This window comes from Camponotus floridanus, unplaced genomic scaffold (genome assembly GCF_003227725.1).
Source record: "Camponotus floridanus strain SB8 unplaced genomic scaffold, Cflo_v7.5 scaffold39, whole genome shotgun sequence".
In the NCBI taxonomy this organism is placed as follows: Eukaryota; Metazoa; Arthropoda; class Insecta; order Hymenoptera; family Formicidae; genus Camponotus; species Camponotus floridanus.
Genome location: NW_020229536.1, coordinates 65,773 through 84,127, shown reverse-complemented (window position 1 = coordinate 84,127; position 18,355 = coordinate 65,773). Strand labels below are relative to the sequence as shown.

General features: G+C 38.4%; 3 protein-coding genes across 13 annotated transcripts in view; 1 reads left to right on the top strand and 2 right to left on the bottom strand.

Annotated features, from left to right (window-relative positions):
* LOC105248006 (glucose transporter type 1) overlaps positions 1-6,254 on the bottom strand; it is a 34,899-nt gene extending 28,645 nt beyond the window's left edge. For 8 of the 9 annotated variants that reach the window (XM_025411256.1, XM_020026461.2, XM_020026460.2 and 5 more), the window contains exon 1: positions 168-349. The gene's annotated coding sequence lies outside the window, so the exon portion shown is untranslated. Of the gene's footprint in view, positions 1-167; positions 350-5,310 lie in introns of those variants that run through there. The other variant, XM_020026463.2, reaches the window with a different exon arrangement.
* Positions 78-18,119, top strand: LOC105248008 (methylosome protein 50). Of its 3 annotated transcripts, none has more exons than XM_020026472.2 (5): positions 78-258; positions 16,852-17,185; positions 17,266-17,438; positions 17,543-17,735; positions 17,871-18,119. In XM_020026472.2, the coding sequence occupies exons 2-5, from the start codon at positions 16,881-16,883 to the stop codon at positions 18,073-18,075; spliced, it is 876 nt and encodes a 291-aa protein (XP_019882031.1). In that variant the 5' UTR covers positions 78-258; positions 16,852-16,880; the 3' UTR covers positions 18,076-18,119. The 3 variants fall into 3 exon arrangements, with proteins under 3 accessions (XP_019882031.1, XP_019882032.1, XP_011250827.1); XM_020026473.2 differs by lacking the exon at positions 78-258 and adding an exon at positions 793-814; XM_011252525.3 differs by lacking the exon at positions 78-258 and adding an exon at positions 16,455-16,781.
* On the bottom strand, positions 10,219-15,426 carry LOC105248007 (vesicle-associated membrane protein-associated protein A). The gene is made up of 6 exons (XM_011252524.3): positions 15,048-15,426; positions 12,617-12,772; positions 12,397-12,506; positions 12,046-12,228; positions 11,851-11,952; positions 10,219-11,430 (listed from the first exon to the last, which is right to left on the bottom strand). Exons 1-6 carry the CDS (start codon positions 15,118-15,120, stop codon positions 11,263-11,265), a joined length of 792 nt encoding a protein of 263 aa, XP_011250826.1. The 5' UTR covers positions 15,121-15,426; the 3' UTR covers positions 10,219-11,262.
* Positions 18,120-18,355: the final 236 nt, after the last annotated feature.

The window sequence follows — 18,355 nt, the reverse complement described above, 5'->3', positions numbered from 1 at the left end:
ATTATTTCGATATATTTTATATATCGAAAAATATTTTCTAACCGTATATTATTGAAATTCTGTTTTAGAAGGAATTCAGGGAATTTCGAATACTGGAAAAACCAGTTCACCACAACACTGACATATGCGCACGAGCTTCTATTGCGATGATCTACGAGCACTCTCACCTGTCGCGCCGTCTGTTTGCAGATCCTGATCCCTAACCGGAGCATGGGACGTCCGCGGTATCGACGACAGGAAAAACACGTTCTCGAAACGGTAAGCTGCACACGCGGGACTAACCGCATCCGAGGCGAAGTCGTCAAACGCGTTCGCGGACACGTTCACGAGTGAAAAGCCTTGGGTTGTCGCTCGGCCCGTCGCGACTCAGTGACTGAACCGAGAGATCCATTCGAGTTTCTCTCCGTCCTCTTTTCTCCTACCACGCGTTCTTCATTCAACTAGTAATCGCGAGACTCGTCCCTCTTTCTCGCTCCTTCCTACTGTCAATCGTTGTTTTGCCGTCAAGGTTTACGCGCACTAAGCCCACAAAGTCGCTCTCTTTCGCGGTGTTTCGCAGTTACGCTTCAAGATTAAGAGAGTGTACAGAATTGCAACGCGTTCAATTAAGTCAATACTGGATGTTTATGACAAATCTTGTGCGGCCAAATTTCTCTACGATATACAATATTATATCCTTTAATGTTTTATATCTTTAAATTTTTCCAACAAGAGGCAAGTTAATTATTATATTACGTAACATAAAAGTTATCGCATAAGCTGAAATAATAGTGTTTCGGATCGCAAAGTGTTAAGGGGAAACCGTGATCGTGAAGTAAGTTTTTTTTTATATTTTATTAAAAATATTCTGTTTGAATTATACGAATCGATTTCCGTTTAAAACATTTCTGTCGTATTTTGCAAGTAATCTTCTAAATTCGGGTGTTTAATCAATTAATAGAAACTTGATTCGTTTTTTTTTAATTATCTAAATAGTATTATTGTATAAACATTTATTTATATATTTCAAACGATATAATAATGTGTGTCATTATACAGATATTACAGTCGTAATTTCGTATTGTTTATTCTTGCGGATTATCTTTAATTATCAGTTCTATGATTATCTATATTAGCTTTAATTTTACAAATTTCATATGGAAATATATATTAATGCCAATGATTATAATAATACTTTGGCTTAAAATATAAATAAAAATTTTATCTTTTCTCATTGTTACATAAAAAATAGAAAGATCAATACTTTAAACGAATCAAGATATTTTTTATGCCACTGGAAATATCGAATCAATACATACAAGCAGTTTAAAAATATCAACACTTTGGGAAGCAATGTTCTGATGAATTGGGAGTTAAATTTTCGAAAAAATTATCATTAATTATAATTGAGGCAGTCATATTTTATTTAAATATTGACAATTTAAAACGAGATTCATTATATTTCAATAATTTTTATTTTTTCTCAAAGAATAATCTATTATTCTAAACTCAAGAACATTACGTCCTTTATTCAAGTATCACCTCCTGGTTTCTGGACACATTGCACGGAACAAAAGCTTTCAAATAATGGTTTAAAATAAAGTTTCTTGTGCTCACGGTCCGACTAATGCGACCTAGATCGACACCTATGCAGTAATGACCTTAAGGAACCTCATTCCCAGCGTACCTCGTAAATGTCACGAGTATTAATTTATCCGCATTGGATGCAAGACGCCTCGTAAAAAAACCCGCTGTATGCATCGCGCTTGGGTAAACGAAAGCTTCTTCAGCAAGTTGAATAAGGACCGGCCGAGAAGGCGACAAGAAGCGTGTACGCAGTCGTCTTAAGGAAAGAACGCAACGTTATAAATGACATAGAAATATTTACACGCGACCGCGAACGTAATGGGAAAAGATGCGCTCTCGCGAAACATCTCGCCTTGTATTACGGAGATTCTCGCGATACATCTTCGGCTGCGTGACATCCGGTGGACGAGTTTAGCCAAGTTGCAAAGTTCAGAGACGCGGAAGACGTCTTGCGCTCTTGACGAGAGAACGTACGCCCTACTTGCGTCTCTGTTTACCCCCTCGATCATCCGCATGCATCTCCTTAAGCCAAACTTTTTATTCCCGCGTGAATTGCCGCGATGCAGATCTCGCGTCTTCGTCCTATTTACGTGCTTTCTTCTCGCCGCACGATTTTTAACGCGCATCCCGCTTCGAAGATACTTTGCTCCAGAATGAAAACTTCATCGATATTTATCACGCGTTATATTTCACTGATTGTAATTAGGATCGCCGAGAAATACGTCTGCACGTAGGAAGTAGATATGTCCAGTCACAAGTCAGACAAGAATAGAATATAAACAGTTTTGTTATGAAAAAAAGAAATACTTTTTTGGGAAAGAGATGCTCTCTTTGTTTCGTTATAAATGTATAATTTATATTATTATAATATAAATATAATGCAAGTAATATGAATATAATCTCTAGACGAGCAAGCTTTACAAAATAGTGCCCTCGCTTCCGCGTTTCAACCGCGATTCCTTCATAATGCACAAACCGCACATGAAACGAGGCTACGCGCGATAATTATTAATTAGCCTCGCTGCATCGGGCAATAATTATGCCGCGAAGCAGGGGCTTGTTATTGATTTATATTGTATTTTATAAGATATATATATTTTATAAAAAATAAATTACCGATCGTAAGGAAAGTAATCGCGATCTTCTCTCGTTCGATGTAGCAAAGTTACACTCCCCACATAAGGGCTACATATATACGCTCGGTATACACCCTCGTTACGCGTATGATGCATCAAGCGAAGATGTGTGCACTTGCACGTATGTACGGCGCATACATGCGCCGCGTAATCCCGTATTGATGAACGAAAGCCGAGTGCATCGGTATTTCAGTAGCCCATCTCAAGTAGCAAGAGCCAAGCCGCCGACATGACTAACGTCGACTAACGGGATTAACGTCTCCGCACGTCATTAGTTTATCCATCACGCCTCCGTCCTCCTCCCTCCCTTCCTCCTCTGTTATTATTTCGTTTCGTCATCGCGAAGATATACACGTTAGGAAAAAACGCGTCGCTGATGTGCAAAGAACAGTCCTTTGCTGGTGCATCGGCCGGAAAGTTTTTCAAAGGTGAAACGCGACAAAACGCGGTGACACGTACCGCAAATAAAATAAAGGACGAGGGAATTCCTCGCTGGGGCGTGTTAAATTAATAATTTTTCGCGGAACCCTCGACATGCACGGGAGGATGGCCGAGTAAGGAGTCGTATACATTTTTTAAGGTGTATGAGTGAATATATATTTTTGGGGATACTTGTATGAGAACGACCGCATCTCCCTCCTTTCAAAGAGTCGCGGATATATCTTTAAAAATTAACGAACATTTCTTTGAAATATAAAATATTCCACGAGATTTTTTCCCTGGCACGCGATACGGCATAAGGATTAAATTTTAAACGTTACTTTCCGCACAGATCAAAACTGTGTCAAAACTGATCGAAAGCGTCTAGCATTATAGCTGTCAGGTTTATTCGTCGTTCAATTTTAAATGAAGCGATGTTTTTATTTCGACAGAATTTTGATTAGACTTTCTCGACTTAACTGCTGAGATATCGAACGCTAAAAATCGAAAGATCGTGGAAAGTTATGACGTCTTCCAAACATTTTCGCTCGAAGGAAAGATTGACTCCGACAAGATATATCGATTGTCGGCCGATTCTAGGACATTCTATAGATTCGTCCTATAATAAGAACGCCATGATACGATCATTAGCCTGAAATCTAACAAGTTACCGAGTCTAAGCCGCGGGTTAAAAATGGATCCTCGCACCTGGGGCAACCACACGGTGTTCGTTCGCGGAATTTCGAGATTTCTTCGTATCCCGAATCTCATTAAGCAACATCGAAGGGAGTCACGCGAGCGACGAGAACGTGATTCGCGAATGTAGCGATGTAGAACCTCAGCGTCGCGACGCGTCGCACCGGGTGGAGTTCCTCCTCTCTCTCTCTCTCTCTCTCTTTCTCTCTCTCTCTCTCTCTCTCTCTGTTTCTTTCTCTCTCTCACTCGGTGCTGCACCGTTTTACTGGGACGCATCGTATCCGGGTAACACGATCGCCAACATTCATTCCGTAGAAAATGCGATCCACACACGCAGAAACTTTCAGCTATTTTCTCTTCGCGGGATGTGCGCTCCGAAACGAATATTTCACGACCAGATTCTTTAATAAATTCATAGAGTCGATTTTTGCTCGGCACAAGTATACCTGTGCAGCACAAATTGAAATCCTGTTAAAATAAAATTCGCTTTGAAATTGAGCGACGAAGGAAATATCTCTTTACGTATTCGCTTTTTATTTGGAAAGCCATCGGTACCCAAGACACTTTCATTGAGGAATATATTTATATATTTTACGTAAGCAGATAATAAATAGATTTTTATGTGTTGAAACGAGAAACATTAATTTATTTCTACTTTTGCAAACTAAATTACAACGATTATTGAAAAACGAGGAGATAAAAATAATGTATAAATGAAAAGCCGTATCTTATGAATATCGTATCTCGGAAGGATATTCCTGTCGAGCTTAGGGGACGGCAAAGGGAAAAAGGAAAATGCAAGGCGTACGATATCGAGTACCAAGAGGGTAAGCGAAGGTGCGTTCGTGCTCACCGTCCGTCCGTCCGTTTGGCCGTCCGTCTGTCCGCGAGTCGAACGCAACCCTCGATGGCTCGCCCGCTCGAGTCGACTCGAACGCGCTCGAACGATGATAATAGCCTGGACAGCCTCTCGCGCATTTCCCTTCGACATCGTCGTTTTCGTTGCCTCGCGCGAGAACACGAGGGTAGAAATCTCGCTGTTCCTAACCCGATCTTGCGAGCGCCGCACGACGTTGCGGACGTCTTGTATTATCGATTGACGAAAGTTATGTGGAGGCGACTAGCCGCCGGGGCACAGCAATCATGACGCGAGCAAGAGAACGACCTGGGGCGAGAGGAGCAAGGGAAAAGAAGGAAAAAACAAAGCTTAGAGAAGCGAGCGAGCGAAACAAACGCGAGCAAATTCCACCCTTGCTTTCTCTCTCTCTCTGTCTCCCTCTCTCCCTCCCTCTCTCTCTTTTTCTCTCTCCGTCTCCCTCCCCTTATTATTTTCTCCCTTCTTTCTCGTTGTACACGCCATTCTCTACGTTACTCGACTTTTTCCCAGTTCCTCGCACCCTCATCTTTATCTTGCTCTCGATCATCATCGAGAACGAGGTTCGTAATCGTCCAGGAGGGAGGAAAGAGACAGATCGGGGATGATGAGACTCACCCTTACGGGGTTAGACCGTCGCGATGGAAGCCTCGTTGGCAGCGCGGACGACCATCGTACTCGCGTCGAAAACGGCAGTAGTGGCAGTGGCAGGACTGGCGGTACCCACGACGGTGGCAGTTATGATGACGTCGACGATGCTGTACGCGGAGAACGCGACGACAACGGCGGCGGTGACGGCGGCGGCGGCGGCGGCGACGACGACGACGGCGGCGGCAGCACCACGAGCGACGTTAGCGTTAGCGTAAACTGACGACAACGACGGGCAGTAGTCACTTTTCACCTCTATACGATCCGGAGAGGACACCATCTCCTCTTTGCCCGTCCTATCGCGTGCACACCCGACGACGACGACGCCGACGCCCGCACTGCTGCTGCTGCTGCTGCTGCTGCTGCTGACCCGCGTAACGACGACCACGCTATGGCACCACCGTGATCGCGCTACCACACCGAGTGACATCGTCGCAGTGTCATCATCGTCGCGCCCCTCGGCGTGCGCTCCGTTTTTTCGGCGTGCTGATTGCTGCTGGTGCTGCTGCTGGCGCCCGATCTGGCACCGTGTTTGCGCGACACGGGAAACACGAAACGAAAAAAAAAGGAAAAAAACGAACGAACGCACAGAACGCACGCACTCTCTCTTTCTCTCTCTCTCGCTCTCTCGTTCTCTCTCTCTCTCTCTCTCTCTCTCTCTCTCTCTATCTCTCTCTCACTCTCTCTCCCTCTCTCTTTCCTGCCTCCTCGTCGCTCTCTCACGCTCTTTCTCGCTCTGTCTCGCGGCGATTACACGCACGGGCACTCGCAGAAGACGGTGCTCGTCCCCTGATCGACTGCACGACACCGATGCCCGCTGATGCCAGGAGACGCCCCAACGCGGGGCACCCAGTTCGACGTATGGCGAGCGACGGCTCACCCCGCGATCCGCGTCTGTGCTCGGCCCGACTCGCGCAGTGCCGTAGAACGCGCGGAGGCGCGTGCCCGCCGCCGCCGGGGGCGGGTGGACGCACCCCCTCTCGCGCGACCTTACCTCAACCCTTCCTCGAGCGTGCTACATTTTCGCGCAGTATGCCCGTTTATTCGTAAACCTTCGAGTAACATTCTCGTAACGTTCTAAATTCCATAGTCTTTCGATATCTCTCTTTTCTCCTCGCTCTCTCTCTCCCTTTATCGAAACCCCACGTAAGCGGATCTACGATTGAAAATTGTCGATTTCGCCCATCGAATCGACTAAATCGGGCATTTTCGCGGGTCGCCGTAGCTCGCGGGGTAATTTCTCTCTACGTCCAGAGATTCTCCCTCGATTATTTCACGAGGGGAGAGGGACGAGCGATTTTAGTCGCGGGCACCGCGAGCCCTTCCGGGCGGCCTGGAACCGTCGGGCACTCAGCGGCAAGGCGGGGGGCTAAGGAAGCCCTTGAAATCAATAGCCAGCCGCTACTGCCGCCGCCACCCTGATCAGGCTGCTCTGCGCTGCATCCGTCGTTCCGCCACCACCATCACCGCCACCATCGCCGCCACCGCCTCCATTCTTCCCCCCTTCTCCCATATATACCCGATTTACCCGTACGGTGTAGCCGAAGAAGTCGTCTCGTGTCTGAGTTTAGTTCACAGCCGAACGTCTCTCGGTATCCAGCGTCATCGGTCATCGGTCATCGAGGAGGGAGGGGGAGCATGTGTGTCGTGGGAACGCGTCTCGCAGAAACTTTTCTATATGAAAATCAGTGAGACCCACTAGTCGTCTACCGCCTTTGCTTTGCATTACAGTAGGCTCTTTGCGACCTCGAATCGTATGGTGAATACGACACCTTCGGCCATGATCACTTTTATACAGAATTAAACAGTAGACGTAAAAATTTGTATTAAGTATAGTTTGCACGGCATCATAATGCGAATATGATGAGTATCAAGAATGAACGATACGTTTAACGTTCAAATGATCTCTTATAATCTCTTATATGAATTTCTATCTGAATTTACATTGTCACTTCTTCATTGAGACGATTTATCGTATCTGAAGAATGCTATTGTGAAAAAAGTCTGCAATTCCCTTTTTTCGAAATGTAAAGCAAATGTTTGAAACATATTGCCCCAGAATATTGCAGCAATTTTCTGTGCAATGGATCTAATTTAGTATTGTTTTTCGATATTAAATCATGAGCTATTACGAAAATTTTTATTTAAAGTTACGTTATATCACTCCGAACGTCTTTGATATTTAACATGACTTTTAGCGAAACATTACTATTAAAAATTTCAATCAAGCGCAAATACAACACAATTAGCGGAGAATATATTTGACGTAAACGTTAAGTAAAGATTCAGTTATACCGATGACGTAAGTATCGAACGGAGAACGTAAGAAAAGGACTTACCTCCGCTGGCCGATTCACGATAACGTCCTACATTTGAAAACTTTATATTTTGACGTTTTTACCGCAACGGGGGTGGGTACCCACCTCCCTCGATATGACCGAAAATACAGACGCGTAGAGAGACATCGTAGATTGCGGTCTGGTTATGAGTTGACCTACTCTAGTTTGGATCTACCTACGCGCTTTTTCTCCCTCCCTCCCTCTCTCCCTCTCTCTCTTTTAGTAGATACTACCCCCTTCGGAAACTGTTTCGCGTCATGAAGGTGCTTGCTCGAATTGTTTCTCGGCATTTTTTATCTTGTCAATAAATGTCTCTTCATTCTCTCCTTCGTTCAATTTTGTCCGTACAATCTATATTTTATCTTTTAATATACTAACTTTTTATATTGAAAACTATGTCTATTAATATTTAATTAACGTTAATCTAATATTTAGATTAACATACACACATTACATTCAAGTGGTCGATAGGAAAAATACATCAATAATATAAAGACGAGTCAGGAAATATAACGTATCTATCACTGTGAAAAAGGTCATCCAAACAGCCACCTGACATAAATATATCATATTCTTGCTTTTAAAAGAATTTATCGCGAAATTGGATTGCCTTTTTTATGTCTAAGCCTTTGAACTCTTCGTGTATCGGATAAAATGTTTTTCAATGACGAATGCCGCTTAAGAATTTCGATATCAATTTTAGATTTTAGGTTTTGGATCAACAATTTTGATATAATCATTTGAAAATGTAATTGAAGGAATAATTGTATATCTACATGTTGGTTTCGCAACATATATCAGAAGATCTGTATACAATATATTCTTTAATGGAATATTTTTATTCAAACACGAGTGTTAACGAAATCGCTGTTAATAGATTAGTCGCACGTGACGATTTAGTCACGCATAAAGCAAAACTTTCGGTGTAATCATATATAATTATATGTATAACAATCGTATGTGTAGATCATATTTGACAAATTCTCTTTTGATATCTGTAATAAAATCTCTAACGTAGTATATGTATATATATAAGAAATATTTATATTATATGTATTGCATACTGATTATTTTCTACGGAATATGGAGAGTGTCTTTGGTGCACGAGGTGAGAAACGTGCATTCGCCTCTCTTAGGCGAATATACATATATATATATATCATATGTTTCAAATTCATACATGTTACAATATTCTGTTTTACAAAAACACGACATATATCAGACTCGAGTTAATTAACTCGATCATTAATACACGGGATGTACATGTAAAATATATATATATATATATATATATATATATATATATATATATATACAGAGTGCTCCTAAATTCGCGATAAATATTTTAATGACAAATTCTTTGTACATTTTAAGACGAAAATTCTAATACGAAAATGAGGCTATAATAGTTTTAAAATGCGAAAGGTTTTAAGATCACGAATGACAGAGCTAAAATTTTGCGCTCAGGGGTGGCAAAATGGCTAATAATAAAGATGCTTCCATGAATACTTTTGATATTGGTAAAAATATTTAAGAATTTCATTAAAACTTTCATTGTGATTTCATTAAAAATTTCATTGTGATTTTTAAACTTTTTCCATTTGAAAACTATTAAAAGCCTCGAAATTTTCGTATTAGAATTTTCGTCTTAAAATGTTATAAATAATTTGTCATTAAAATATTTATCGCGAATTTAGGAACACTCGGTATATATGTATAAGGAGAGATACAGCTCGAATTTTATACGATTCAAAATCTAAGATCGTTCTTCCGCTGTAAGAGTCGCTGAGTCCTTGTCACGTGCCCGAAACATAACAAGAATATCGAAATTGAAAACAATATTATTGAGAGAGAGAGAAAGAAAAAAATATATATATTCGCCTTTTCTTGAATCAGAAACTCGTACAGCGATGGAAGTTCACACCGATATAAATATACATGTTGGTCGACAACGTTCTTGAACTATTAACGCGCGTTCCCAACTAATGAAAATTGCATACGATGAACGCGCTTACAACACGCGTTTTAATAAAACGTTTTCTTTTACATATATGTTTTCTTATGTATGTGTATTATATATTACAACCGTGCAAAACACGGGATCCGTAGTCCGTAGTTTGCTAAAAAGATTACCAAAGACTAAGTTGGAGATGTAAAAAAAAATTCTCGGAGCGATAGAGGAAGCCTGTAAATTTGAAATCGTGTTATACGCTATATTGCCTCTAGTTCTAAGGCACAGTTATATAAATATTTCTATAGCTGTGTGTGATAAGTATTATGTTCAACAATAGTACCTTTAAACGTAACAACCTGTGATCAATCCATCACTCGCGAATTCTGAAACTCGACTGATCCGATCGACTCGTCTTCTTCCGTGGACTTCTTGACAAATAATACCTTGTTTATAAATCGCACTAGAGAAGTCGCTCTACGCGCTAAAAGCGTACTTCCCAAATACATCCTTAAAATCACCATACACCGTAACTTAATTCAAACGATAGCTAAAGCAGAGAGGTGCATAATTCAAAACCCTTCTCCATTTTTGATATCCGAGACATATCTTTATTCGTTATTTTCGTAAGACAAACATAAAGAAATAAAAAGTACACTTTCTCTGAAGCGTCAAGTAAATTCATTCAATGCATTTTAACGGTTGTGTTTTTCTTTTTTTTGTTTTCATTTAATATAGCCAATGCTGGCGATTACACAGCGACCAACACAACCAATTGTTGAATCATGAACCACTACTCTTCATCAGCCAGGCTCGCTTCTGATAACCCCTTCTTCCCCTCCGACCCCGACTATGTATTTTCAAATGACACAGTACATGCGCAACGGGGGAATAAGAATAGTGCTTGATACCGAACTGAGCGAAGAAGCAGCAACGGTTCGACACTTTCTGGTTCCCAAGTTGTACAAGATACATGTAGTGAAAGAGTCATATATATATATATATAAAGAAAGATGCTATTTTATGTGACAGTAATAGCACCTTCACTCGTTCGTGTGTGATCTTTTGCACTAGTACAGCCCGGCTTATTCCGAATGAGTGGTTTACAAATTCGAAAAAGAACTTATCAATCAGCGAAAAAGAACTTATAAATCCCAGCGATTTTAAAACAATACAAATAACGAATAACGATTTTAAATATTTTGTAACTATAAAATTGTTATTCGTTACTTGTAAGAGTGCATTTTATTCCTGTTTCAAAGACAGGCGTAAGTTACAAAGAGAAAATCCCCTTACAAAAAACACACGAACGAAAACGTAACTATAATAAATACAAAACCGAGCGTTATTTAGCCGTTCTTTAATCAAATTTATTTCTTAAAAAAAAATAGAAAGACAAATGAAAAAATTTTAATCTAATATTATCAGGTTAAGCACACACCCGTAACGAGCAGCTCTATTAATGTACACCACTACCGTTCATGTTTATAGCATTTATTATGAACATTCGAGTAACGCGATGTTTGAAGTCTGTGTCTGCGATCGAACGATGACATGTGACGGCAGAAGACAGGCTAAAAAAACTTGGGGGCGGTGGGGATACACTGAGGTATACAATAAGATAAAAGTTGTTCAGATTAGTTTTCCCAGCAAATAACCGACTATGACCATGGCAATGGCGATGAGGACACTAGTTGATGTCGGAGATAACTGGCTATTGCTCTGCGAGGTTAGAACTCTAGCTGCTGCAAGGTTGCCGTCGTTGCCCAACGCTACATTTCGCCACTTCATTAAATCTTCCTGCGAGCAAACAAATACAATCACATTATTGATAGATTTCTCGAAGTAAACGATTTTTAAATTAATAACATGGAAACTTATGGTTAATTTCGTAATTTTTTTTTCTTAAAGCAAATAATATCAGAAATGGAGAATGTTTTCATTAAATTTTATATCGAGGAAGGAAGAGAAATTATTTATTAAAGCAATTCTATCTTTGAAAAAGCAGAAGATCGCCAACTTTAACAATTCTATTTTTAATATTGGTAAAATTTAAATAAATCTGCAGAATTTAGCTATTATATCTAAAATTTGATAAATTTATGTTATACAGATCAACAAAACTAGAATGTAAAAATCTATATTTAAACATAATTATTACTTAATTAAACATAATTATTATTTTTATTAAACCTTATTGATTTAATCATTGATATTTACCCTAAGTTGAAGATTCTCCTGCCTAAGCGTGCTTTCTTCTACCCTAAGCTGATTAACCTCTTGTGCAGCCTTTAACAACTTCTCCTCTGCCTCACCAAGTACCTGAAAAGAATTATTATTCACAGATTAATTCAAGATCTAATAAATCGTTGTTGCACAATTTTGTATATAACATAACACATAATTACATCTCACCTTTGGTGACGATTTGACCGAATCGCCAACTGTCTTATTCTTTCCATTAGTCGCATTAGAATCTGGCTTAGTTGTCGTAGTAGTTGCAGTCGTTTTAGCCGTAGAAGTAGTACTAGTCACGGGATTTTCAAAGACGCATTTCAGTTTAGAATCCATTAACTGATCCGGATTTATATCCTTCCACTTTAAAGATCAATGTACATGATTTATTACAATGAATATATTATAATAAATAAATAAATTTCACAATTAAAATTGTAGAGAAACATTATTAAAACAGTTTCAATCATGGTACATACTTTACTTTGTTAACTAATATATTATAATATCACGTTAATAATATTCACTTACTACATCAACTGGGTATTCATCATCATCATCATCTGGTGCTATTACGGTTTGCACCATAAATTTGTGTTTGTTTTTCTCCGACGGATCAAAATCATACGGTTGTAAGCATACTGTAATAAAACGATTTGATATTGGATTATAAAATACATTTTTTAAATTTTAGTGTTAGTGTAAATTTAATATAAAAATATATTCATATTTTTTTTGTGACTAGACTGACCTGCTATTTCAATGACATCCTTTGGCTTGAGGACTCCAGAATTTGGACGTACACAATATCTCTTTGGAACAGTTGTCTTTATCTTAAAATATACTTTTTTATTCGTTGGATTAATTAATTTTATGTACGATGTGACTGGACCTCCTGTAAAAGGGCCTGTAACAAAATAAATGATAAACAAATTTAATTAAAGCAGATATAGAGCCATATTAACTAAATTCAGAGACAAAACGAAAAATTTTCTTTTTATATTTATGTATATTAATAAAAATTATATATATTAATAGAGTACAAAAATATCACAATAAATCAATAGCAAATGCTAAAAAGGGGAGACTATTCTGGAACATCTGCAGCAAGTATAAAATAATATAAATGGATAATCAATATATATTTGATGATTATCATATTTTCTCACAAGTTATGTAATATTCATCATTTTGATATATTATTAAAACTAATAGTATATTTCTTTGAGATGTCTTTTTTTCAAGAACATCATACATTTAATGCATTTAATAAATTAAATAAATAAATAAATATATATATATATATATATATATATGCATGTATGTATATGTATACATACACAACACACACATTACGTTTCTATAGATTTAATAAATGTACTCCTAAAGAAGACTATGCACTATTGTATTAATCAATGATTAATAATATTGATTAATCATTTTATAGTCATTGAACAAAATTTTGTATAAGATATATATACTTAAAAAACAGTGAGAAATAAAAATCAGAATTCTAAGAACGATATAAATATATTATTTACAGACGTGACAAGTGTCAATCAGAAAATAATAGAATAGCTCAATGACTATAAAAATCAGTTACTAGCTTACATTATTATAAACTTTAGCATTACTGATTATCCTTTGTCACAAGTGTCACATGTAGAAAAGCTACATGTAAATTCGATATATAGAAGGAAAAAATAACAGGAAATGTAAAGCACGCTCGACATAGATTAAACGAATTTTACATACGATATCTTATTTTCAATTCTAATGCATTTTTTAAATCTCGATAACGTTCGTTCGTCGATTCTTCCAGGCAGTATGCTGTGTGCAATCGACACTAAAGTGTGTTTGTCTCTTATAAACGCACATATAGCGCGCACCGGTCATAGTCGAAGGACATAACATCGTTCAATTTAAGCATAATTAATGATACTCTTATCTTTTTAGCGACAAAGTATAGAGTACAATAGTATAGAGAAGCATGAAACATAAATGTGTCCTGTAAACATTTTTCCAGATGATTATGCGAAATTATATGCACGTGCATTTTGCGAATCTCGAGGAAATTTGCGTATGCAAATCTCGCTTTACATGGAATTATTGTTTCCGAAAAGAGCACGTGACGCGCGGATGAATTTTACGTGCGTTGGTGGACGCGACATTGTTGAAATTTCGTAGTAAAACGACTTGGAGAATTGTGGAAAATTGTGAAAGAGACTGGGCACTATAAGAGAAGTCGCGATCTATTACAGGCGCTTCCCGTTACAAGGCATAAATAAACGAAGCCCTTATGGATTAGTGGCGCGTATAGCGGAGCTAAGTGGAGCAGTGGTATAAATTCAATAAATAGGTTTTCCTCGTATCGACGATTAATAATCGTCGGTGAAAGGTATCGGGACAATGTAGACCATAGCAGCGATCGATGGCACTCGTGTGTTCCCATCGGTTTTCAAACCGATTCCGTTTCCCGATCTTCCCCTCGTCGTGAAAAAGGAAAAGAGAAAATTTTCGCATCTGCTCGCGGAAACCGTGAGAGAGAGAGAGGGCGCGAGAGCCACCATTCTGCTATTTATTCGCCCGTTTCGTCGAACACGTACAAGATTCGTCGAAATCCTTTCTCGAAAGGAGGAACGGGGACGAAGGAATCGGAACAATCGGCGCCGAGAAACGAGCAGGTCTCGCTCTCCTTGTCTCTCTTTCTTTCTCTCGCGCGGCTCTGACAGCAAATTGACGTACGGACAGATAGGGTTAGGTATGAGTTAGCGACATTGCACGTTTCTTGTCGAGAGGAGCACGGCGCGCGACCCCCGGATGCACGCACGAGTACGCGCTATAACGCGCATTCCGTCGCGCTGTGTCGAGGAAAGCGATCGAGCGAGCGAGAGCGAGCGACCGCGCGTGCGAGACAAATCGGCCTTACGTCATCTTGACGACGTCAAGCCGAGCACCCGCTCCGTGTGCAAGTTCTCGTCATGATGTAAATGCGTGCTCCTCGCGCGGCTCGACGACACGGCTTGACACGCGACTAATAGCCGCGATGCTCGGCCCGTAAAGACGGGGAAAAGGAAAGGAGGGAAGAAAGAAGGAAGAAAGGAATAAAAAAAATATATATATACGACGCAGTCGAGGATGATTCCTCGCCGCGTTTCTTTTTTTTCTTTCTTGCAGCGTACCTCTGAATCGGAGCTCGCTCTGCGGCTCGATAATTAAAACTTGCTCGGGCTTTTCCACGGGCTTGGATGACATCCTGACTGGCGGACCAAGACGAACTTTACGAGGAACGACGAGTCACGGCGTTGTTGGTGTCTTCTCTTCTTCCACCACCACCACCTCCTCCTCCTGTCTGTCGAAGCGCCAACGGTGGTCGACGCGTTTTCGGCCCCGCGTATTGACAGGCTTTACTTTGTCGCTCCTCTCGTCGCGATTCTCCGCTCGGCTGCGTCGGCCGTATATGTCGTGTCGTCTCGCGTCGTATCGTTTCGTGCCGTATCTTTTCTGAGATTCCGTTGGACTGATTCTGATTCGCGGCTGACGCTCAATACGCATGCGTCACGACGGATATTGTCCGAGGCGCAGAGGCCGCGTTACGTCACGTCGCAGTCGGTAACGCGGCCGATTCGCATTTAATTGCACCTTTGGCCTATACACCAGGCCTGCCCGATCAGGCGGTCGGAAAGATAAATATATTGAAGTATTTATAGGAAATTTATTAAAAAGGAAAACAAAAAAATTCATGTAAATACGATATAATAGTGCCAACGCATTGCATATCTCTCTAATTATAAACACAAATAAGAACTGGTTTTTTAAAATTCTTTTTAGAATTATTATTTATAACTTCATTTATTCTATATATTTAACATTTTGTAAATAAAAACAGAGCGATACTTTAATTTTAATTTCAATTTTATTCGAAGCAATCAGATTATAAATCTGTTAAATTGCATAAATTCGTTTAATTGCATTTTCCATACTTATATTTATAATCTCTACTGAATTATATTTCTATCGCTATTCTATTACTTATTCATATATGCTTTCTGTTTCGATATATCTTCAGGAAATTTATCACGAATTAGTCATCAAGAGACACATATTTCGACAAAAAATGTGTTGTAACGCACTAATGATTAGATTAAAAAAATATTATCATTCTGAGTGAAAAGATATTTCGATGAGAGGTGAAGTAATAAATAAATCACTAATTGATAGCTTAACAATCGAAGATTTGAGCTCTGATAGACTGATATAATATTGAGGAAATATTTCAATGAGAAGCAAATCGAATTAAAACTAATGACTTACTAATTGACATTTAAATCCCCCGAACACTGATGATCGTTTCGATATTAAGCGACGTGATTTGATAAGAGATGATGCGATAAGATTTTCTTTCGGTGCAAATTTTTAAAATTTTTCTCATACATTTTGACCTCTTTTAGTTTAAAAAATCATCGCAGCATCTGGATATAAAAATATACTCCAATTCTCAGTTTTCTTCATTCATATTCTAGCGACGCATGTGCAGAATAAAAACATATGATGCGCATAATTATGGGTCTGTTCTTTTTAGCTGCACTGCTGCACTAGTGCAATAAGTTAAGAACAGGCCATGTGTAGCCATAACCTGATATAACCTAACATTAGTTTTTCGAAATTTAATGTTAGAATACAGAAAAGAAAAGATAATTAATGATATTGCACTGTATTGCACTAAAAATTGCTGTAAATTAAAATTCTTCTGTTTTTGCCGCTCTTGTGATTTGGAAAAAAAAGATATCGCGAACAATATATGATGGAGAATTGGAATATTCCTAATATAAACGGGGATACTTTTAGAAACATGTTATTCTCAGATCGGTCATCTGTCGTTAATAAGAATTTGCAATTTCTCTTAATTTATGATGGTAAAGAACATGCAGATTAATATCTAGATATCTCTCAGCCTATTTACATATATCTCGATTTTTGTTGCAGAACACAATGCTCTTCTTGGAGGCACTAACATGAATGACCTGTATTGGACTGGTACTATCTGGCATTATAATGACATCTCAGATTTTACTAGGAACAAGGCTGCTATAACGCAGCAAATGAACAATGGCATTTGCGATGCTGTTTACCTAGGACATAACAAATTTGTTGTCGTAGAAGATAGCGGTGCAGTGCAAATCACTGAAATAGTTCAATTAACAAACGAACAGTCTGAATTTCAATTTCTTGAACGCGCTTGCCAGCATGACGATAGTATTTTGACAGTATCTGGATTTTCTAATAAAAGAAATATTGTCACTGGAGGAATGGATTGTTGGTAAGATGTCTTAAAGTACACGTTATGGTGAATCCTGCCAGTGAAATAAAGAAGGAATATTAATCTTATATTTATTACAGTTTAAAAGTCTGGGACATTGAAGATTTAGTAGCAACATATTCATATAATTTTGCACATACAGATATTATTACCAGTACGGATGTAAAGCCTATGTGTAGCTCCGAATTTATATCCACTTCTTTAGATGGTGAATCATTACTATGGGATATTAGACGGGCTAAACCAGCACATTGTATTTATCACTTTTAAACAAAACACAACGATAAACTCGTTGTTTATATTTACTTTATTCCACAATTTGCTTCATATTTACATCATTTTTTTTGTTTTTTTTAGGTATCTTCAAGAGACACGATTGCCACTTATTAGCAGTAACTTGGAATACTGTTTCGGATCATCTTATAGCAGTGGGTGCAGCTGATGGTAGCATTGCATTAATTGATGTGAGACAAACAGAGAATCCATTATATGAATCAGTTGAATTTAACAGAGGCATACATAAATTATTATTTAATCCAAATCCGGAGAGGTAAGAATTTACTATAAATATCGATTTACACAATTCTATAACAGTTTATAAAAAACAATTTTTATTAAGACTTAGGAAAATTTAACATCTCTCAATAGTAACGAATTTAATAATGATATTCTTTCATTTTTGTAGAAAAGAACAATTAGCATGTTGCTCCGATGACACATTTGTGAAAGTATTTGATACCTATAGAGAGATGCTACCTATATTTGAGAATAACAGCCATAGTGATTTCGTACAAGGACTCGCATGGTACAAAGATGACTTATTTTCATGTTCTTGGGACGGAAGTGTGATTAAACATGTAGTATGTTCTAGTGACAATAATTCAAGTTAATAATAATACATCAACATTTTTTGACACTAATTATTAAAATATTTTATAATAAAATTTTATTCAATTTATCCTTTAATCCATGTATTAAGTAAAATACTTTATATAAGGAAAATATCATATATAGTCATATACAAATAAATGATGGAATATTTTTGAATTTGAAGCTACATATTGAGCTACATACTATACATGACATTAATTTAAAACAAATTTGCAAAGAATGTAAATTCAATTTTGATATTATTATTTTCATTGTGCAAGTAATATGGGATGTGACGAA

Bases quoted from the DNA above. Each gene is read 5' to 3' on its own strand.
- LOC105248007 (XM_011252524.3), bottom strand. From the start codon at position 15,120: ATGTCATCCAAGCCCGTGGAAAAGCCCGAGCAAGTTTTAATTATCGAG. The intron at 12,229-12,396 runs GTAAGTGAATAT...TGATCTTTAAAG, and splicing joins ATGAATACCCAGTTGATGTA to TGGAAGGATATAAATCCGGA. The intron at 11,953-12,045 runs GTGAGATGTAAT...AATTCTTTTCAG, and splicing joins CGGTCAAATCGTCACCAAAG to GTACTTGGTGAGGCAGAGGA.
- LOC105248008 (XM_011252525.3), top strand. From the start codon at position 16,667: ATGATGGAGAATTGGAATATTCCTAATATAAACGGGGATACTTTTAGA. The intron at 16,782-16,851 runs GTAAAGAACATG...TTTTTGTTGCAG, and splicing joins ATTTCTCTTAATTTATGATG to AACACAATGCTCTTCTTGGA. The intron at 17,439-17,542 runs GTATTTATCACT...TGTTTTTTTTAG, and splicing joins ACGGGCTAAACCAGCACATT to GTATCTTCAAGAGACACGAT.